The sequence below is a fragment of the Calliphora vicina genome, chromosome 2 (genome assembly GCF_958450345.1).
Source record: "Calliphora vicina chromosome 2, idCalVici1.1, whole genome shotgun sequence".
NCBI classification, from domain to species: Eukaryota; Metazoa; Arthropoda; class Insecta; order Diptera; family Calliphoridae; genus Calliphora; species Calliphora vicina.
The window spans coordinates 4,321,604-4,345,933 of NC_088781.1; the positions used below are offsets into that span (position 1 = coordinate 4,321,604).

Below are 24,330 nucleotides of genomic sequence, written 5' to 3' on the forward strand. Positions count from 1 at the left end.
ATAAAACTTCGACCCAAAATTATTGAAGTTGTCATATAATTATCTGGAACTACCACTAATTCTTCACATTTAATAAGATTACGAAACTTAATCAAACATGAAATTGTTCCATACATTTGTAATTTCAAATTTCCAAAGCCAACAAAAGAAGTTACTTTCAATTTCTTCGATATTTTGATATTTGAAGGTACAAGAGACCGCCTAATAAAATTAATGGGGCTACCAGAATCAATGAGAGAATTAAAGTTCATATAATCAGTGCAATCGTTTTTATTAACTAAACAAAAAGCCACACTCACCAATTGTATTGGATTTATTTCAACATCTTCTAGATTATTTTCTGGTTCTTGAAAAACTGATGCGACTATATTATTTTTTTTTCGATTTGGGCAGTCTTTGTTATAATGACCCATTTGATGACATGTAAAACACGAACCTGGGGGCCTTGGAGGTTTGGGACACGCGCTTTGAAAATGCCCAAACTGCGAACAATTAAAACATCTAACATCTGTTTTAGTGTTTGACTTGGGCTTTGCAACCTCAGCTTTACGTATTCTTCGTTGTTCATATCGGTCTAAACATTCGATTAACTTGGCAATTGATGATGCTCCATATAGTAAAGATATATTGGTGGAGTTATCCTGTAGTCCATCAATTATAATATCCACCAACTCCTTCTCATTAACATTTGCTTGGGACGCAATTGTTTGCATTGCGATAACGTAGCTTATACAGGATTCGTTTTGTTTTATTGTACGTAAACGTAACTTACGGTATACTTCCTCACAGGTTACCGTCCTCTTGAATGTTTTGATTAATGATTGTTTCATCTCATGATAGTTTGTTACATCAACGTTTTGAATATACATACGAGCGCTTCCACGTAATAACCACTTCAGTCCCAACAATAATTCATTATTATTAAAACCAGCCATCATTGTGTAATCTTCAAAAAGACTGAACCATTTCACAATATCTTGATGGTCATCACCGTCGAATTTTTGTACAACGGCATCAAGTTCTTCATAATTAATACGACGACTGGTAGAAGATCGAACTGAGTTACTTTCAAGTGACTGAAGCTGTCTTTGTAAATTATTTATTTCATGGCGCATTCGAAGAATTTTTAATTCTTTTTCCAATCGTTGCTCTTCATCTCGATTATTTAAATCAGGAATTACATTTGAGGCAGGATTAAAATCAGATATTATGCCACTAGAAATAGGCACATTTTCACGACCAAACAAAATCTCACAAGAATTATTGACATCAGAATTATTAACATCAGCAGCAGTTAAAGTACAATTTACTTCATCAGGACACACATCAACAGCAGTAATATTTTCAGCATCGGGAACTTGATCAGCAACATCAGTATTATTTTGTGGTTCCGTCAAATTCTTATACAGATTTCTCAATTGGGATATTGTTGCTTGTTCAGGAAAAGATATCCCAGCTAAGTTTAATGCATCAATAATCGTTTGGCGGTTAGGTCTTAAATCCATTTTGACACCCCACACCTGAATTTTAAGAATTAACGATATTTCTGTTCTGCTGCTAAATTCAAACTGAACTCATATTTTTTATTTTCTTTGGCATTTAATACAATTTTATAAAACAAACAAAATTATTTAAACAAGTATAAATATACTACAGTGAATATTACAGGTTGTTTAATAAATAACTAATTTGTATTTAATAGTCATAATCAATGTTTCAATTTATCAACGGTTTATATACAAATGAATTCGCTCCACATAGGTTTTTGACAACTGGGAAATTATAACTAAAGTCGGAACTAGTAAAACAGAAACTAAAAAATAGTTCATAGATAGTTGTAGATTCATAACTAGCTTAGTTACTGCTTTGACATATAGAGAAAACAAAATATCGATAATATTTTGATCGATATATACTGTAATTAATTAAAAGGCTTATAAAGCTATTAAGAGACTATTTTTCTAAAAGTACATACAAAATTTATAGTTATAGTTTGTATGTAAATCAATTAAAATAAGGGTATGTAGAATGAAATTTTTCAATAGAATGTTGTTGCCAAAAAAACACATCTCTAGTTTATTTTCTTTTTGTATGGGTGTATTAAAATGAAATCAATCAGCGGTTTTTTTGAATGTATTAGTTATGCATGGAACACATTGAAGACAGCAGGCTACCAACTGCAATCTGTCAAAATTAGAATACACACGTTTATATGAAGACGATTCTTTTGACGACAGCACAGCTACACGACCACACGATTGCTTTTGCCGCTGTAGCCGAATTAAACTAATTTCTATTTCTGTCAACTACAAAGCATGTGTTGGTGAAATTGTGTGTTAGAATCAAGGCGTATTTAACAAGGTGACAGCAGTGGCGAATTGAAATAAATACATGCGAATTCACTTATTTTTTATATATAGAGTTTGACATACGGACGTACGGGCGAATATTTTTTATATATGTAGTTTGACATTTGTGCGTGCTATTTCTATAATCAGCTGTGCTGCCGATGGCACCTTATTAAATGCACCTTGGTTAGAATCTATAGATTCGTGCAATTTCAAGAAAAAGTTTTGAAGTTAAATCTCTCTCAAGTGAGTTGAATTCACATACTACTTGTATGCAAAGTAAATTAATAAAGTAGCGACAGTACTACAACAAATACAACATTTACAAAAACCACAAGCAATTTTGTTTTTGGTTTAAGGTCTGAGCTGTCAAAGTTGCCTGTTGTTGTTTTTGCTTTTGGGCTTGTTGTATTTTTCGCCACAACAACCACAAGTGAATTGACAGTTCAGACCAAGGTGCATTTAATAAGGTGCCATCGGCAGCACAGCTGATTATAGAAATAGCACGCACAAATGTCAAACTACATATATAAAAAATATCCGCCCGTACGCCCGTATGTCAAACTCTATATATAAAAAATAAGTGAATTCGCCTGTATTTATTTCAATTCGCCACTGCTGTCACCTTGTTAAATACGCCTTGGTTCAGACTGAATAAAAAAAAATAGTCAGCTTTTCTACTGAGTCTAATTTATTAATTTACTTTGCTTGTATGTGAGAAGAGAGAGAAGTTGTTGTAGAAAAAATGAGACACTTCCCTTCTTGTTTTTCTTTGTCAGAAATAATAAATATAGTATGTAAAGAAGATATTTATTTATAAAATACTGGGAGCTTTACTTTATATTTTTACTTTTTTAATATAAATTTAAAACTACTATTAGAAGTATGACCTTTTCAATTTTCCGTCATTTCGAAATGACGATTTTTTTCTTTTTTATTGGAATATTTAAGGTTTTTTTTCCGAAATTAATCTGGCAGCTATGAATATTGTTTTCAGGGTTTGTTAGGTGAACTAGCAGTTGTCATTTTAACCGAACAGCTGTGATGTTGCAAAATCGGTAAAGGATAATTGAAAAAAATGGAAAGAGAAATTGGAACGCGTGGCTTGAGCAAATAAAAGAAGGCTGTTTTTAGTGGTGATACTACAATAAGACGTTAGTAAATATATCTGTAATAATTTAAACAAAGTTAATTTTCATTCATAAAATCTACAAAATGAAAGAGCATAAATAAGTGGTGAATATATATAATTACAAAAAATATATAATAATTAATAAAAGTTGCATATTAGTGGCCATAGGTGACAGGGAACTGAGAAACAAAAATTTAATTCATGAGAATGGATTGGAATCAAGTTAAATTTGTTATAAGGTGGTGTCGATTCTACAATATTTACAAAAACCACTTGCAATTTCTTAATGTTGTTTGAGCTGTCAAAGTCGGACAGTTGTTTTTGTTTCTTTTACATTTGCAGTAGTTTTCTCCGCAACAAACACTAGTACAAGGCGTATTTACAAGGTGAGTGCGTCCCGGCAACAAATACAACAATGCAAAAACAACAGGCAATTTGTTTTTGTTAAAATGTACGGTAAATGTCAAAATCAAGGCGAATTAAAATATTACTATGTTATTTACAATAACAAATGTAAACATAAACAAAGTTTGACATATAGTGTACATAAAACCACAGCAAATTAAGAAACAGCTGATTTTATGCACTCACCTTGTTAATACGCCTTGCACTAGTAAATTTGAAAGCAAAAACTTCTAAACAACTACATAATGAGAAAAGTAATCAGCTGTGCCCAGGCGAATCTATAGAAGGTGACGACAGAACTACAACATGTACAAAAACAACAGGTACTTTGTTTTTGTTAAAAGATAAGTGAACTGTCAAAGTTGCCTGTTGTTGTTTTTGCTTTCGGGTTTGTTGTATTTTTCGCCACAACAACCACAAGTGAATTGACAGTTCAATTGTCTTAGCAACTGAATAAAAAATATAATCAGCTGTTCTTCTTAGGTCACCTTCTATAAATTCGCCTTTAGCTGTGCTGTCGACACCACTTAATATTAAATTCGCTTTGGATTGCAATGTATCAATGTGCATTTAATAAAGCAAGGAGCATTTAATAAGGTGCCATTGGCAGCACAGCTGATTATAAAAATAGCACGCACAAATGTCAAACTACATATATAAAAAATATTCGCCCGTACGTCCGTATGTCAAACTCTATAGATAAAAAATAAGTGAATTCGCCTGTATTTATTTCAATTCGCCACTGCTGTCACCTTGTTAAATACGCCTTGTAATAAAGTGTCATCCAAGGTGCATTTAATAAGGTGCCATCGGCAGCACAGCTGATTATAGAAATAGCACGCACAAATGTCAAACTACATATATAAAAAATATTCGCCCGTACGCCCGTATGTCAAACTCTATATATAAAAAATAAGTGAATTCGCCTGTATTTATTTCAATTCGCCACTGCCAAAGTAAATTAATAAAGTAGCGACAGTACTACAACAAATACAACATTTACAAAAACCACAAGCAATTTTGTTTTTGGTTTAAGGTCTGAGCTGTCAAAGTTGCCTGTTGTTGTTTTTGCTTTTGGGCTTGTTGTATTTTTCGCCACAACAACCACAAGTGAATTGAAAGTTCAGACCAAAGTAAAAAAAATAGTCAGCTGTTCTACTGAGTCTACTTTATTAATTTACTTTGGCCACTGCTGTCACCTTGTTAAATACGCCTTGGTGTCATCGGTAGCACAGCTGACTTTAGAAATAGCACGCATAAATTTCAAACTACACATATAGAAATAAGTTAATTCGCCTGTATGTATTTCAATTCGCCACTGCTGTCAACTTATTAAATACGCTTTGCCAAGGCAAATTTATGTACCAGGTGAACCACCGAACCACTTGGCATGAGTCGATATAGCCATGTCCGTCTGTATGTTGAAATCAACTTTCCGTATAACTTACAAATAACTTACAAACATGATGCATTAAACACATTCAAGACAACAGGCTACACGACTACACGAACACAAATTCTGCTGGTTACAGTTGTAGTCGTGTGGCAGCTACTGAATTATTTTAAAGACGACAGCTACAAAGTAAACAGCTGATTAATAATTCAGTGGTGCCACTTTAATAAAAAATAACCGTACAAAATTCCAAAGTAATTAAGACTGAAACAATTATTTTGAGTAAAAATATATATATGGTTATAATTAATTATGTACCTGTTATTAATTTATTTCAATATGGTTATCAGAAACTTCTCTTAATTAAGTAAAAAAATATATTTTTTTAAGCACTAATTTGATTTACATTTTTTATTATATTAGCAACACTATTTCTGTTTTGTAGTTGACAAAAATAGAAATTAGCCTAATTCGGCTACATCGGCATGAGTAGTCGTGTGGCCGTGTAGCTGTGCTGTCGTTAAAATAATCGTCTCCATATAAACGTGTGCATTTTATTTTTGACAGATTGAAGTTCGTAGCCTGCTGTCTTGAATGTGTTTAATGCATGATTGATACATCAGTATATCGGGAAGTCTCCCGGCTCTGTTACTATTTAAAATCGAGAAAAAATTTGTACAAATTATCACTGGAAGTTACGGAATTCCGTTCGTTTACTTTTAAAAACTTGTAACGAGAGAGCAAACAATTAAAATGTTGGAAATGAATACAATTTACAAGTTTTGCAAAGAAAAGAAGTAAAATAACACAAAACAATAGTTTTGAATTGATTTATAATAAAATACAACTTATTTTACAAATTGTTGTTCGCGTACTTTTTTTTTTGTAATTTTTCAGATTGAGAGTAATTTATTTTTACTCTCTAAAATAAAGTTACTAGATATTTTTTACTGGAAAGTTCGCGAACACACCTATTGTTTTATTAAGGGGACGATAGCAAGTAAAATTTATCGTAATTTTCTTATTTGAGATTATGGCATTCGATATCGAGCAAAAAATTTAGTACATTTTATCATAATTTCGATATCGAAATCATTTTCCGATGCGATAGCTCATTCGATCACGAATGCGGTAATTTGATTAATTTTTGGATAGAATTCTTGGGGAGGGATTTCCACAAAATTTGGGTATATTACATGAAATATATCCAATTTTTAGAGATTTTGAATGTTTAGATATGTTTAATTTTTATTGTATACTAATTCAGATTTTGAGTTTTTCTAGTTTCCGATCTACATACATATGTATGTATATTTATCTATGGGTATTTGCCTCTCTGATTAATTTCGTCATTATATACATATGGTATTATTCTATGTATGTTAGCGGCTTAGAAATTTCTCTTTGTTTATTGGATATTTCAATATTAAACATTAATGAATTGTTTAGAAAAACAATTCAAGTACGTTTTTTCTAAAATTACCAAAACTAAAACAAAAATTTGGTAAAATAGTAAACTGAAAATAAAAAAAAATTTATTTACAAATTTCAATGTCAAAAACCAACAAAGAAACTCATTCACAAACATACTCGTATTTAGCAAAATTATCTGTGTGTATAAAAAATAGATGTGTAAGTGGGTAAGTGCAACGAAGACAAATGTAGGCAGAAGGAATAAATACACATAGATCGAAACTCTCCCATAGTTTTTTTTAATAATACATTCTCCTAACTTAGGTTTTTTACAACTGAGTTAGGTCTTTGACAGGAGAGTTTCCGATCTATGTATTTGTATTCATATACATATGACAAAAATATTCAAATTTGAAAAATCATAATTCAAATTAATCAATTAATTGATTATCCGATTATGTAATTGATTAAACAGTATGTCGCACTTCCCTAATGAATATAAGTTTAATGATGTTTGACACAAAATCTAAATATGTATTAACTTTTGCATACTCTTCAAGGGTCTAATACATACAAGTTTGTCATTTCGTTTGTAATTTCTAGCGGAATCAATATAGCAATGCCCTTATGTACATACGTCTGTATGTTGAAACCAACTTTCTTAAGCCCCTAAATAACTTACATACAGTGGTGACCAGGAATTTAATACAATTTTTCTACAACTTGACCAACAATTTTTTTTTTTAAATAAACATATTTTCTCACATTTATATCATTATAATTTTATTATTATAAAATATTCGGACCAAATTTCGAATTTTTAGTTCAATTAGTTTCGGCCATATCATGTTATTAATAGCGGATGTTCGCTGAGTAGGTCAACGTATTTCCACATATCTTTGTCCATATATGTTTTACCGATTTTTCCAAACATTTTTCAGAAACTAGAAACATTAATAATAAATTTCATACCCTTAGAGGTCCTTTTATTTTGGCTCTATCGCACGTCTTTTTATTTTGGCTCTATCGCACTTAAAATTCAGTTGATGAAAAAAATTCAAGTATTTGTCTTAAATTGGTGGCCACCACTGTACATACTACATATGTATGTACAGTTAAGACAAATACTTGAATTTTTTTCATCAACTGAATTTTAAGTGCGATAGAGCCAAAATAAAAAGACCTCTAAGGGTATGAAATTTATTATTAATGTTTCTAGTTTCTGAAAAATGTTTGGAAAAATCGGTAAAACATATATGGACAAAGATATGTGGAAATACGTTGACCCACCTCAGCGAACATCCGCTGTTAATAACATGATATGACCGAAACTAATGGAACTAAAAATACGAAATATGGTCCGAATATTTTATAATAATAAAAATATAATGATATAAATGTGAGAAAATATGTTTATGTAAAAAAAAATTTTTTGGTCAAGTTGTAGAAAAATTGTATGTGTTCGTGGTGAATATGTATGAATTGACACAGTCGAATAAAACACACTTGTGTGTTAAAACAGTCCTCATGCATACATATTTGTGGAAATATTTGAAAAAATAATTGACAATCACGTGGAATTTAGCAAACAATTTTTGTCTTAAATTCCTGGCCACCACTGTATGTACATTAGGTATATAACTTTTGACATTTTTTGCAAATATGCAAATTGGCATAGCGTAGTCAAATAGAGCATTAAAAAATATGAAAAACCACGGTATTATTATTTCGCGGTTGTTTAAATATTTTTCATTAAATTTTTTCAATTATTTTGAAAAACAATGGCGCATATTCATAAATCATAACTAAAGTCGGAACTAGTAAAACAGAAACTAAAAAATAGTTCATAGATAGTTGTAGATCTTATTCACAATTCATAACTAAATTAGTTACTGCTTTGATATGTAGAGAAAACAAAATGTCGATAATATTTTGATCGATATATGTATACTGTAATTAATTCTTTAAAAAGTACATACAAAATGTATAGTTATAGTATGTATGTAAAACAATTAAATAAGGGCATGTAAAATTAAATTTTTCAATAGAATGTTGTTGACAAAAAAAAAAAAAAAAAACACATATCTAGATTATTTTCTTTTCGTATAGATGTATTAAAATGAAATCAATCAGCTGTTTTTTTGAATGTATTAGTTAGTTGGCATTTAGTTACAACTTTACCCATGATTAAGTGCTAACTAATTGTGCTGAAAGTAACCAATTGTGAATAACTTAAATAGGTACTTAAAAAAGTCAACACTTGGTGATCGTTTATGAATATGCGCCAATATATTTTTTTTAATAATAACTGCGGCCGTACTTCAAAAGATAATTTTTCAATAAAGGACGTATCCCTCATACTTGCAAAAAAAATGAAATTATTTATATAATTTTTCAAAGAAAAAAAAATTTAGTTTATCTTAGAAATTGGTGTTGGGGGGCGTGATGTTTTTGATTCCAAATGACCTTAAAAAATTATTTTCATTACTAGTACAACATTGGTCATCACGTGGTGGTATGCCACCAAAATTAGTTATATACCTAATGTACATACATCAATATATCCGCCATTTAAAATCGGGAAAATCGGCCCAAAAATGCCTGATTACTATATCTACATACATATATGTATCTGGATTACTAAGTCATTAATATTTAATGATAGAAATTTCAAAAGCCTTTGCAACGACGTACATACATATGTATATGCCTGACATACAATGGATCAAAATCGGTAAAAATAATTTTTAACCCGAATTTTTTTAGTAAATTTTTGATAGATATGAGGTGAACAAAAACAAGTAAGAGAGCTATATTCGGCTGTGCCGAATTTTATATACCCTTCACCAAAATATACATACTTTAAAATAAAAATTTTAAATATTTAGGTAAACAAAATTTAATTTTTTTCCAGTTGTTTTTTCAAAATTGTTATTTAAAATTTTTTTTTTTAAATTTAAAATTTTTTTTTTTTAATTTAATAATTTTTTTTTTAATTTTAAAAAAATTTTTTTTAGTTTTTAATTTATTTTTAATATTTAGTGAAAAAAAATTTTGCTGAAAAAAAAAAATTCGGGTTAAAAAATATTTTTTCCGATTTTGACCCATTGTAGGTCCAACTTACTATGGTCTTATATACGTCGTTACAGGTCTTTGAAATATCTATCATTAGATATCCATATTGTCTATATTAATGATTTAGTAATCCAGATATGGGTCAAAAATAGGTAAAAAATCGAGGTTGTCCTGGTTTTTTCCTTATATCTCAGCCATTTGTGGACCGATTTTCTCGATTTTGAACAGCAACCGAGCCGGAAGAATTTCGGAGATATTGATGTATCATTCGTGTATGTAAGTTATTTGGGGGCTTCAGAAAGTTGATTTCAACACACAGACGGACAGACCGACAGACGGACATGGCTATATCGACTCCGCTATCTATAACGATTCAGAATATATATACTTTGTGGGGTCGCAAATGAAAAATGTAGAAATTACAAACGGAATGACAAACTTATATATACCCTTGCCACTCATGGTGAAGGGTATAATAAAATATACAAAACTAAAAAATATTTTTCTAATTTATTTGTATTTAATTTATAAATCTTCAATAAATAGTGAAAAACAATTACATAATTTGTTGTGAAGTATTTTGAATTTTTTAGACAATTGTCAAAATTTATTTGAGTCAAAATATATTTCATTTGGCACAGCAAAATTATAAAATTTTTCCACCATAGGAAAATTGTAATTTACCATAGAACTTTGCTATCATTTCACACAAATTTTGAAAATAATTTTTTGGCATAAAATATTTTTCACAAATAAATTGAAAAAAAAGAAATGTAAACAATTTTTTTTAAATTTTTATTTTAAAGTATAATTTGGTGAAGGGTATTAAGATCTCTTTAACTGTTTTTATCTTGTTATTCTAAAAAACATAAACATATCTCTTACAATAAGTTAAACATTTCAAAATATTTGAACCCTATGCAAAAAATCATTTTATTTAATTTAAAACATTCTTTCCTCAGTAAACACCTTATGCCTGCACTGACACTGCAACAGAAGTAGTTTCGGATCATTTAACGTGGTACAGAAATTATTGTAATCAATCGACAAATAGAATGAGAAAGTGTTAGACAATTTTGGCATTGAGATTTTCTATTTATTGCTACCATTACAATATTTTCAACAATGTACATAAATATTTTTTTGTTGAAATTACCTGTCGTTTGATCGCTGCAACAATTAGTTTCTTGTCAGTCAATCATATTGTTACCTCCCATTGGTGACGCATTAGTTTATGTAGTATGAATTGTATGGTTTGTTATTTGTTTCACTTTTTTTGGGTGATGGTTAAAATAAAAGCTTAAAATAAAATGATTTTACTTAATGAAATATTTTATAAATTTAAGAAAAAACATGTGGCACATTAGACGTGTACCGATTTGTATACTACCCTTTACCAAGAGTGGCAAGGGCAAGTTCGTTATTCCGTTTGTAATTTCTACATTTTTCATTTGTGACCCCACAAGTATTTATCCTCATTTGCTGCAACAACGTCATAATTCAAAAATAGTCGTTTCGAGAAAAACGGCATTGAATGTTTTATGTTTTACTATTTCTTAAATAAATTTTCAACTGATCATGCGATTTCAGAAATAAAACCTGATTTTAATAGTAGATGTTAATATCTTTCTAATCTGTATATACCCAAATTTTTACTTGTCAAATATACGAGAAAACATGAATTTTAATGTTGACGTTTACAACAATAAAACACTCTCATACAAAATATAATTGACTTTTTAGAAAATTGATAAAACTACACACAAAAAAATCCATAGGTTATATTTCCTAAGAATATAGTATAAATTTAACTAAGCGCAAGGGTAGAACAAAGGGCATTTACAAAGTTTCTTAGTTAATATAACTAAAATTTTAGATAATTTCATACATACCCTTTTGCACCAAAAATATTTTCAATTGACAATAAAATAACAAAAACAACATCGAAAAAGATACCAAACATCAAATAACTAATTCCAATAGTTATATTAACATAGTTTTTAGATAAAGTGTATTGTTTGAATTACCTATTGGCATAGATAATAAAACTTAGTTTTTAGTTTTCATATAAAAAGAAATTAACTAATTAAGCTTAGTTAATATTAGGGATGCCAATCCCGAAATCCCGATCCCGAAAATCCCGGGATTTTTCGGGATCGGGATTTCCCGAATCCCGTGATTTGTGAAAAAGAATCCCGGGATTTTTCGGGATTAACAAATCCCGAAATATTATGAGATTTTTGATATTTTAGGAAGATTTTTGAAGCACCCAAAATACTTAGAAAGCTAAATTTCACCATATTTTTTATAATACTAATCTCGCTTCAAATCCAAACGCAGACAGATTTTTTCATTTGAATCGGAGAGCAGCACGTCTCCCTTGCATTAACAGGCTTTTACACAATTTACACTTTTACGAAATTTATGTTCAAGTTATTTTCTAAAGGGGACTAGGGGCAAATGTAGCCCGATTTCCGCAGTACTTTACAGTATAATTTTAGAGTATTTACAACTTATTTTGTGCAAAATTTTATAAGGATTGCCGCATAACTGCTCAAACAGTACTCCGGGGGACAATTGTATGGAGCTAGGGGAAATCATGGACCATTTTATTTTAATTTAACGCATTAGTTTTTGATTTGTTATGTTTTTACTTAAATATATTAATGATATAATAGTTTTTATTGTTGAATTTGATGTTTTTGACGTTTAACTAAAATCCCAAAGTCCCGAAAAATCCCGAAATCCCGAAAAATCCCGGGATCCCGGGATTTACATTTCTAAAATCCCGAATCCCGGGATTTGTAAAACCCAGTCCCGTTTGGCATCCCTAGTTAATATAGCCTCGATTATTTTTTTGTGTGTATATGAAAGACTAAAGAACGGTGCATATTTTGTATTACTTAGTTCAAAACACCCGGATTTTGAGTTATGGCGTTGAGCGATATGTATATTCTGGATCGTTATAGCCCCCAAATAACTTACATACATGATTTATACATCAATATATCCGCTATAGACCCGGTTCGGTTGCTATTTAAAAAATCGAGAAAATCAGCCCACAATTGGCTGAGATACCAGGACAACCTCAATTTTCGATTTATTTTTGATCTATACTGAATTACTAAGTTTCTAATATAGACAATATGGATAGCTAATGATAGATATTTCAAAGACCTTTGCAACGACGTATATAACGCCGTATATAAAGTAAATCGGACCTACAATGGATCAAATCGAAAAAAATATTTTTTAACCGATTTTTTTCACCCAAAAAAAAATGTAAATTTTTATTTTTTTTTAATTTATTACACAAAATAAGTGAATTTTAGTACATTTATAGCCCACTTAAATAAGGTTTTTAATGTGGAAAGAAATAAAAATTGGCATATAGTATGTATCTTTGAATCCAAAAGTAAATTTTAATTATTCGATCCTAAACATTGCTCATTTTTCACAGAAATGTCCGAGATGTCCAACTTTAAGCGTAGTACTCTGTTCATATTTGCGAAAAATTATGGTTTTTTCATGCGAAAAATTTTACATGCTGTTTGACAGCTAGCTGTTGGTTTTAATTTCGTGCGAAAAAAGTGCTGCGTATGTTATTTCGTGTGGAAAAATAAGGTTACCAGATTTATTTCACATGTTTTCCACAATAAAAACAGAGTACTGCTTTTGCGAAATTATTTCGCATATATTTCATTCCAAATATTTTATATGTAGTTTGACAGCATTTCGCACGAAATTTTGAACAGAGTACCTAGCTTTAGAGGGCTTTAAATATAATGCGCAGCCAAGAGTAGAATGTAAATAATGAATGTAAATAAAATCGAAAATGGCAAAAATCCAACCTGGGTCGGAATAAAATGGAATTACCCAATAGTGAAATAGTTTTAATTATCATTTCTAACATTTCTTTTATATGTGCATAAATATGTACATGCCTTTATAACTGATCGAAAATATTTCTTATAAATGAATTGTAGTAAAAAACAGCACGTTTGTTAATTCATTGTTCATGCATTCATTATTTTATTTGTTTTTACCAATTGTATTTTTGTTTAATGCTTGTATGACCCTTGGGATGAGAGAATTAAGTGAATACATGTGCATGTTCATGCTCATGTGGTCATACATTCATACACAACCACTTAAAAGATAAAAAAGTAATGAAAAATTCAAAATAAAATAGAACAAAATCAAAATATTGGATTGGATTGATCATCGATCGTTTGATGGATGCTGTAGTAATTGTTTTTCGTTTTGTTGTTGATTTTGGCTGAACATAACAACAAAATGTCTAGCAATGCGTTCGCTCGCTCTTTATCAGCATAACACTGTCGCTAACAAATTGTACAGAGAGCTTTAGTAGAAAAGTGAAAAACTTGGGTCTGTGCCACATTCAAAATAGATTAATTCAGTTGCAGTTGCATTTTTTAACTTTTAAGTTGTGCCACAACGGATAAATACATTTAAATTGGAAAACACGATACAAATTTGAAAAAAAAAAAAATAAAAATATCGAAAAGGCTACAATTTAATGAAGGGAAAATTACAAAATAATAATAAAAATACATCCAGAAATATATTGTGTGAAACGTCTATTTAAATTTCAGAAATCTAAATTAAAAGTAAATAGTAAATTGCAAATATGGCACCCATAATCGAAAAACGAATGTTACAACAACAGCAACAGCCACAGAAACAACAACTACAGCAGCAAAATCTATCGTCTGCCTCTGTTCTTAAAGAAGGTAGCGGCACTGGAAGTGGTGCAACAACTACAAACATGGGAGCAGCTCAATCTTTTGTACAAAATGCCTTAAATCACAGTCATGGCCATGGTCATGGTCATCATCACCACCACCATCATAGTCACCATCACCAACATGCCAAAGAGAATGCTGCCAGCAATCGGAGCAGTAGTGCGAGTAAAAAGGGTTTAGAAATTTTAGATTTTCATGAATCGTGGCGTGAAGAAGTGGAAATGTACAAAGATGCCAAGTATGCCAAAAAACATATTCCTCAGCAATTGCTCGGCTCACATAACCATGCTCATACGCCCCAAGGTTGCCAATTGGAAATGATCAATGTTAGTGCCAATAAATTCTCACATGTGACCAATCAGCATAACAATAACGTCAATAACAATAACAACCCTGTTGCAGACAGCTATGTTGGAAATACAACAACGTCATCATCAACATCAGCCCCAACTGCTGCAGGTCAAATAAATGGCGGCGCTACTAATAGTATTGTTAGTGGAAGTAGTAGAAAGAAAAGCATAGCGTATGAAAATAAACCCCGAGTACGTGTTGCTGCATCGATAGCCGAGGCAACAGCAGAGTCTGCTGCCAGCAATCAGGTGAGTAACAATCTTATTTTACCGAATTTTCTGTTTATGCGTTAATTGTGAGAGAGATTGAGCGAGAAACAAAATTCAAGTAAAATCAAAAAACTGTTGTCAAAGGGATTTTCGATACCATTCAATTGCAATTTAACATAGAATATCTAGAGTTCTGTTTTGTCTCTGTAATTGTATCTAGAGAAATTATAGTCACCGTTTAAATTTTGATGAAAACTAATAGACCTTTCATTTTCACCTTAGTATTACTATATAATAAAAACATACAAGTACAATTTTTTTAACGAGATAAATTAATAAATATTCGATAATAACCCAGCAAAAAAGTGAGCAAAAGAAGTATAAAAACGCCACAAATACATGTCCTGAAGAACTTAAAATTATGGTGAAAAACCAATGTGGGCTTGTTTGCTGAATATCAACAAAAACAAATTTTCAAGAAAATCTAAGATTGTTTAAAAAGTAAAATTTAATATTTTTAACGCCTTTTATGCATATTTTAAAGAATGAGGTGTTGTTTCACAAATCCAAAAAAATATGTATTAGCACTTTTGGATGTAACATTATTTCAGATATCCCACTACTACTCCTTACTTATTTTGAAAGTATTCCAAATATTGTAGACATACAATTGATTAACAGTGCTCTTTGTTAACATCAAAATTGGCTGTGCTAAAAATGTTGGTTTATGTCTGTGCTAGTTAAATTTACACACATTAGAGATGAGCAATATTTCGATACCTGTGATTGAAAAATCACTTTTAATAACTGTTACTGCATATCGCAAGTGACAGGTACATTTAATGTCGTTCTTTCATATTTTACAACATTCTCTTTTACAATGCAGAAATTGAACGACAGACAGTCAATGTGTGTAGGCAAGGGGTTGAAGAGGTAGAGTGTGTAGTACACGACTATCTGTACTAGACATTTTTGGATTCTCTTTTCTACTTTTCGCAGTTTTCATGTTGTTGCTTCATATAATTTTTCACACATCAATGTTCAAATGCATTTGACAATGTAAGTATTCACACTGCGAAAAAGAACGAAAAAAGGAAACGAAAAATGTCTGCCTGTCTATTAATTTCGCAATTGTATAAAAGTATCCAAATAAGAATAACTATGACCTTTTCCCTTCTTTCTGACAACATATGGATTCCGCGTCAAAAGAACTGCTCATCTTTTGAGACCAAACATGAATCAAGCCAAATTCGGATACTCTGTTATGAAGAGAAGTGTATCCCAGAGAGAGAGCGTTCTGCATCGATCGAAACAAATAGTAGTCGGGAGGCTTTTAATACAAAAACGGAAAATTTTAAATGAATTTTAGTTTATTTTCCCTTCCCAAATTGTTGTTAAAGATATTCCATTAGCTTGTAATTTGCAAACATGATATACATATTACGGTGTTATTTCAGAAACCTCGTTTTTTGTTCATTCTAAATTAATATCAGATAGTTCTTCAAATATTCGATTGTAAATATTCATGGCTATTACTGTTTTAACTTTCACCATTCACCCTATTTTTGAAAATTTCGAAAATTATATAATTAAGGTTAAATAAATTACGTGTAAACATCTCTAATAAGAAATTCTGAAAAAAATAGATACTATTGTTGCAATTGTGATTTCAAAAATAAGGTGAATGGTGAAAGTGAGAACAGGAATAACCCTGATTATATTTGTGTGAAAGACGGTATGCCCAGTAATACGATTCCGCCCATTTTTAATCAATCTCTGTAGAATAATAATAAAGTGGTTTGAATAAATATTAAAGACTTTCGAGATTATAGTTCTCTAGATAACTATTTACTTTGTATAGGAGGGATCCCGACCATATCCAAAACAAACTTCGTGCAGTGATAGGACATTTATTTCTACAAAGTTTAAAGACTATCGCAATTATAAGTATCTAGATATTCGAAAATAACTACTTAATCTATATGGGAGGTACTGCACCCACTAAAATCCGTACAGTAATTAGAAATTAATAGATTATAGATCTCCAGATATTCAAAATGGATTGATTATTGGATCATTGTTTCTCAGCTCTTTCATGCAGCATTGTTTATTGTAAATTTGTGACAACATAGTTTAAATAATTCTAAACCTTATTTAAATTTGTTAATTTATAAGTATTTTAAATATTTGCTTAATTAAAAAATAATTAAACAATTTTACATTACAATAAGGTAATTCACGTCACCATTTTTAACATTACACATTAGACCAATTCACAATCTTGTGTAAATATGCATTGCATTTGGGTATGCGCAAAAGTTTGCAAGTGCAAAAAATGTTAAAAATTGTGACATGAATTTCGTTGTAACTTTCAACTTGTTAATAACAAACTTCATCACAATATTCATATGTATGTTTTTATATGTTTGCACATCATTTCGCTTCCTTTCCCCTTTTTGCTTTACTAACTCACTAAAGTTGCATTTAAAGAGACCACGAGAAGAGATGCCATCTAAAACGGCTAGTGGTGCGAAATACCCCAGTCCACGAACTGCCAAGCGTACAGGTCACAGTTCATCGCCAATTGCTGACAATGGTCAGTTAACAAGTGTGGCACGCAATAACAGTCCCACAAAAAATATAGCTGCTTCTGCTTCCAATAATACCAATAATAATGCACATACTACCAGTTTCACAAACACCTCCTCATCATCCGCTAAGAATAATATGAAAATCATTGTAAATCAATTCCATGCCAGTAGTCTGCTTAATGGTCATCACTACGAAGAAAAAGAACAGATTTTAACACAAAATGGTTTGACCAATCCACAATCATCGGCCACTGCTTATGAGGCGAGCTTTTATGCCGCAAACTACTTGACACCTGATGCACGCAATAGTAATAATAATAATAACAGTAATAATAGTCAAATGCACGGTATGATACAAACAAATTTGGGAAGTCATAGTAATTATGTTGGTGTTTCTTTAGCAAATAGTTGCAGCAGTGAGGCAGCGGCTCATCTCAATAGTAATGGTTTGGCAGATGATGACCCATGTGCGGGTAAATGAGTCTAAACATATACAAGATTATATTGTAATAACATTTTTGTTTTGTTTTTCTTTTAGCCATTGATGACGTAAACACATATACGGATAGCGACTCAGAAGAGGAATATACCGGCGATCCGTTTTATCTGGCCGAAGATGGCACTGAAACACATCAAAGTAAAAACATACGTTACCAAGCCGCCATAGAAGAGGAAAATGCTGAGCAAAATAATGAAACTACCAATGAGACCTGCATATATCCAACGCCCCAGTGTATATTATCGCCAAGTCTCTTTCCAAATGTGCCTCCGTACTTAAATTTTTCTTCCCATGCGGAATCTGGTCCAACCATGCCACCACAACTACACAAGATCTTGAAATGGAAATTGAGTCCGGTTATGCCGAAAATAGTTAAACGTGTCGTTCTAAATTCGGGCTTTCGTATTATTAAAAGTATGACTAACTGTTTTGTGGTTTCTTAATTTTTGTAAAAATAATTTGCTTGTTTTTATTCATAGATACCACCGACTGGATGGCTGTTTGGGAAAAGCATATGAAGAGTCCTGGTTTTCGAACGATACGATCACATCAGAAATACAATCATATGCCCGGATCTTTTCGCATTGGACGCAAGGACAGCATGTGGCGCAGTATACAACAGAATATGAAAAAGTTTGGTAATAAAGAATTTGGATTTATGCAAAGGTAATTTTAAAGTAATTTACTTACATATTTTATAAACTATCTTATATTATTATACATCTTATTTCAAAGATTAAATCAGTATACATACTGGAGACTTCTCAGTATTATACTATGGTTACGTATTTACCTATTAAAAACGGTGGTTTATTTCCTATAATAAACCGGATACTTTTGATTGCAAATAAAAGCAGTTTAAAATTGTAACAACTCTTTATTTATTCAAATGTACATACACTTATATTACACAGTTTATAATGTACTGGGAATGCAGTTGATTTTAATTCTAACAGAATTAAAATCAACCTGCCACTATTTTTATATACTGCCATCTTCCATCAGTTTCATTCGGACAAAACTAGAATGTTCTATTTCTAAAACTTTTAGCAGCTTCAATGTTAACAATAATTGCGTGTTATCAACATTGTTGATTATAAATTTGATTTGTATGAATCAATGAGAATTGTTCACAGTTGAATAAACTCTGTTCCTTCCTTATACTGTCAAAAATCTTAGATATTGCAGGATAAATGATTATCGGTCATAAATTATCGTAGTCGTAAATTCCGAACTCGCTTCTTGCACAGAGTGAAACGTCTAAAATTAAAAATCTGTCGTCTTGATTTAATTTGTTATTCAATCAAATTGGTCAAAGATGACAATTAAAATTCGTGAGAGCCCGGCCGGAATAGTCGGATTATCCCAAAGATTCGTTTCTTATTTAGATTCGACTTTTAAGAAAAAACTAATTAAATACAGCAAAACAATTAAATGACAAATAACTAGTTTAAACAGGCGTTTTCAACTGTTGCACAGTGAGGCAGAATCAACATTTTTTGGAAATAAATCTGTCATTTCTAAACGGCTGGTCCGATCGGGATAACATTTGACGTGGGCGTAGACAAGGAGTATTCGAGTTTAAGTTATTAAAATGGAAACTACAAATGCTTCAGGGACGGATCTATGAGGCTCAAAATAGGGTACCTTTTTTGTTTCCCATCCGATTTCAAAGATTTTTATATTTTTGGAAAGCCTTCAGCTAGTTCTAGAAAAACCCAAAAATTAACTTATCTCAACCAAAAAATTTTTTCGGAATTCCTAAAAATTGGATCCCAAAAATGCTATTTTTTTAAATTTAGCCCATAGGGTTAATATTTTTCTTTGGGGCTGGGAAAATACTTGATCCCAGCTTTTGGATTTTAGAACATGTGGCCCAGAGTTGAAATTTTGATAAAAAAATAGTTCAAATTCCGAAGGGCGTTTACCAAAATTTTCTCCGCAAAGATACCTTACAGAAAAATATAAAAGTGTTATACTTTTATATTTTTCTGTATTTTTTTTTTTTTTATAACAAAAGATTTAAGTCACCTTTTCGCCCGAAGCAAAAAACTACTATTTTTTGAGTTTATAAATTGAAAATCGTTTATTTTTGGATCCATAATCGACATTGCTCTGAAATATTTTGTATATTATTGGTAATTTAGTTGTCTAACTAACGAAAAGAGTGACCACTTTAATTATATGTATGTATATGAAACTTTTTCATATTTTCAGATCTTACATAATGCCCGACGATTTAGAAGACTTAAGGAAAGTCTGGCCTAAAAATGCATCAAGACAAAATAAGTGGATTGTTAAGCCGCCAGCTAGTGCTAGAGGCACTGGTATAAGTATTGTAAACAAATGGTCCCAGTTTCCCAAAGACCGACCATTAGTAGTGCAAAAGTAAACCAAACCTTTAAATATTAAATAAAATCCTTAATAACATAAATCCTAATTACAGGTACATAGAACGGCCATTGTTAATAAATGACAACAAATTTGATATGCGTATATATGTGGTTATGACCTCTATAAATCCTTTGCGTATTTATATGTATAAAGATGGTTTGGCAAGATTTGCTTCTGGTAAGATAAATTAATCCATATTTATGTATTTTATTATAATATAATTATTAATTGTTGATAATCCAGTTAAATATAGCTCTGGATTGAATAATCTTGATGAACGTTGCATGCATCTGACAAATTATAGTATAAATAAATTTTCGGAAAACTATTCGAAAAACGAAGATGTCAATGCTTGCCAGGGTCATAAATGGACACTACAATCATTGTGGTGTTGCCTGGAGGGACGTGGTGTCAACACTAAACGCTTATGGGCCACTCTACGTAATCTGGTGATCAGAGCTATTATAAGTGGTGAAGCTGGTCTTAATCGCACATATCGTCAGAATGTAAATTTTCGCTACAACTGTTTTGAATTGTTTGGCTTTGATGTTTTGTTGGATGAAAATCTTATACCCTGGCTTTTGGAAATCAATATATCGCCCTCATTACATTCAGAATTGCCATTGGACTTGCATGTAAAGGGACCTTTGATACAGTCGATTTTAAACACAGCCCTGTACCAGGTGCCACCGAAACTGAATGAGAAAAATCAAAAAGAGATATTGGAGGCGTTGAAGCTGAAAGCTCCACTCTGCCATGATAAACGCATTTTCACTACTTGTCTCAGAAATGATGAAATACGAAAACATAATCACTTTACAAATCGTTCTATAGAATATCGTGAAGAATATTTAGATGCCATTTTGGAAAACCTCAATCCGGATGATGTACGCTGTTTGCTGGTATCCGAAGATGAACTAAATCGCTGCAGTCCCATGGAACGTATATTTCCAACAACCGATACACATAAGTATTTGAAATTTGTAGAACACCCTCGTTACTATAATCGGTTAATGGATGCGTGGGAAAATCGTTATGGTAATTGTCGCGAAAAGGGTATTGAACTGCTGAGAAGTTATTGTTCGGATAATTATCATTTGCAAGTAGCAGATGCGGCTCTAGAAAAGGTAAAATTACTAATTTGTTTGTACATATTTTCCAATAATAATACCATCATAATATCGTTTTAGGAACCCAATGTTGCTCTAACAGAAATTGACTTGTTACACGTTAAGAAACCCGATGAGCCAGCTGTTGATGACTCATCGGCACCATTGTCCGTCGATACCGATGACATTAGTAACAATACAAAAGAATCCCAACCAAACAGCAATAGCACTCCCGCTGCTACCGAAATGCAAAACTATATGTTCAATTCTGTTGATGATTTGTTAGACGAATCAAAGTATAACAAAAGTAAGCAAACTTCAAATTCGAATCCGAACAAAATTTAAACAATAACGTAATGTGAGTTTCAAAATTTTATGAAATACAAAAGAAAATTTTAATATTCGTCGATTTTCTTGAAATAACATTGCTTGAATTTCTTGTATTTTTAGGAATCTACTGGTAAACCTAAGACTGAAATTAAAGTTTCATAATGTTTAATACAAGTAGCGAACTACTATATATATATAATATGTATGTACTCGTATATGTATTACTTACTCCCTAGATAATGTATTGTATAATGCGAAGTTTTATAATATTTGAATTCTATCCGAATTATATAAGATGAAGACAAAATTAAAGTATAAATAAATAAAATAAAGAGAAAAATATATAAATGTAAAGAACAAGATACGTTTTTATTGTACGGACAGGACATGGCAATGGGATGCCAAATTTCCGGGTGTGAGAGCGTAAATTTCAGTGGGGTTATCAATCATGGGGCTTAAAGGCCTTGAGTAAAGACACGCTTCGATTCTTGAAAGCATGGTAGTGAATACCTCAAAAAAAATACCTTGAAAAGACCTGAGCAGGGTATAATCTTAGGGAATCGTTCTTCATCATTTCAGATCCGGGAGGTCCATCATTTATCCTCATGATGACATCAGAATCTATAAACGGGTTAAATGTTAGTAACGAACTCTTCCTGCGAATCTCTTGTCCACTAGAAAACAAGGAATGTTCGGGGAAATATGTATAGCTTTTGACAACAAATCACTAACATACGTTTAGCGATGAGAGTTGTGTAGTGAAGACTGACAATTGAAAGAAGCGAGAGAGAATATTTTCTGAGTTTTGATTCAAATGAGTTTTTATGGGTCTAACTTCACCATTTTGTTCCATGCCACCACAAATCATTTCTAACCAACGAGAACCTAAATCGGCTAGATTGTCATGACGTCATCTGTGATTTCTAACTTTATCTGTTATGAACTTGATTCTGTTGGCGACGAATGCAGTCCAATGCGAGTGATGTTTTTGTAGCAAGGCCAACATGATAGTAGAATTTGTCCAGAGATGTAGTTCACATTTCTCAAAACTAACTTGAGACCGAAATTATGAGATTAATATGTATTGCAAAGAGTTCGGCACCACATAGCTCTATTCTGGGGAGAGTAAATAATTGGACAGGGCCTATTTTGGTTTTGGCAGGAATAGGAATCTTGGAGCGATATATAAAGCACAGTTGACTCCAAATGTAACGGTCTGAAGTTCGTTTGATTTCTTACAAACATGGTAATTTTTCTAGAATGGTTTTTATTCTGTTTAGTTTTTATATTAGATTTCCTGGGAAGATTTTGATCAATTGAGAGTCAGTGTTCCCATTTCTAAAACTTATTAATAAGAGGTTTATTTCCTTCCAAAAACGCCACTACTTTACCTTCTTTGGCACCTGAGAAAACATTGAAATTGTTTTCGATGCAAATACAAATACTGTGTTTATATATCGCTCGAAGATCCCTATTCCTGCCAAAACCAAATTAGGCCCTGTCCAATTCTTTACTCTCCCCAGAATAGAGCTATGTGGTGCCACTATATTTTGCAAATATGTAATTTGCAAATACTTGTTTAAGGTAGCCTTCTTTTGTTACTATTTTAAAATAACTAAAGCTTAGATTTTCAAACATAACGTAATAGATTATGTGGTAATTCGACTTTACAATCTTTGTATATTCATATCGCACTGGTTCCTCTAAAGATCGTCAACTCAAAATTTTTCAATTTTCACTTTTTGCAAGAAATCGATGTGCAGTGGTCATATCTACCCACTACTACTCTACTCTTTCGCCAAAAAATTCAGTTGTATCCGTACAGTTGTTTCATTGTAATGTATTGAAAATAAAATTGTTTTTTGCTTCTACTGAACATTTTAAAATTTTGAGTTGACGCTCTTTGCGTTATGTTCATATGTATACTACTTATTACACTTATAGTTACTCTTAAAACTTCAACTATCAATTTCAATAATCAGGATCATTATAAATAATTAAATGGCCAACTACTTGAAATCCATTCTTTAGTGTCGGAACAATAAGGATTGTTTGTTTTCTCGCCTTATCAAAAATCTGAAAAAATCTTTTGTTTGTTTTTATAGTTTGAAAAGAAAGCAGAATTTGCCGACAGATAGAGTAATTTATTTCTTATGTATGTGTACGTGACTTGTTATGAACCAGTGGCAGGCGTTAACGTGTCTTAATGAAGTATCGCAGTGTGTGTCTTGTAGAATAAGAAAAAGGGCTCTAAGTTTAGTTAGTACCAGCAAGTACTGCATGTGGTAAGTGCTGTAGACTAATGTACATATCTT

General features: G+C 31.4%; 1 protein-coding gene across 5 annotated transcripts; it reads left to right on the forward strand.

Annotated features, from left to right (window-relative positions):
• Positions 1 to 3,373: 3,373 nt before the first annotated feature.
• TTLL4B (Tubulin tyrosine ligase-like 4B) lies at positions 3,374 to 22,375 on the forward strand. Of its 5 annotated transcripts, none has more exons than XM_065501718.1 (10): positions 3,374 to 3,502; positions 14,383 to 15,131; positions 17,571 to 18,156; positions 18,222 to 18,596; positions 18,662 to 18,848; positions 20,400 to 20,570; positions 20,629 to 20,753; positions 20,820 to 21,703; positions 21,767 to 22,043; positions 22,136 to 22,375. In XM_065501718.1, exons 2-9 carry the CDS (start codon positions 14,418 to 14,420, stop codon positions 22,028 to 22,030), a joined length of 3,306 nt encoding a protein of 1,101 aa, XP_065357790.1. In that variant the 5' UTR covers positions 3,374 to 3,502; positions 14,383 to 14,417; the 3' UTR covers positions 22,031 to 22,043; positions 22,136 to 22,375. The 5 variants fall into 5 exon arrangements, with proteins under 5 accessions (XP_065357790.1, XP_065357793.1, XP_065357789.1 ...); XM_065501721.1 differs by lacking the exon at positions 3,374 to 3,502 and having other exon boundaries at positions 14,331 to 15,131; positions 17,571 to 18,030; positions 18,085 to 18,156; XM_065501717.1 differs by lacking the exon at positions 3,374 to 3,502 and having other exon boundaries at positions 14,331 to 15,131.
• The last annotated feature ends 1,955 nt before the right edge of the window (positions 22,376 to 24,330 follow it).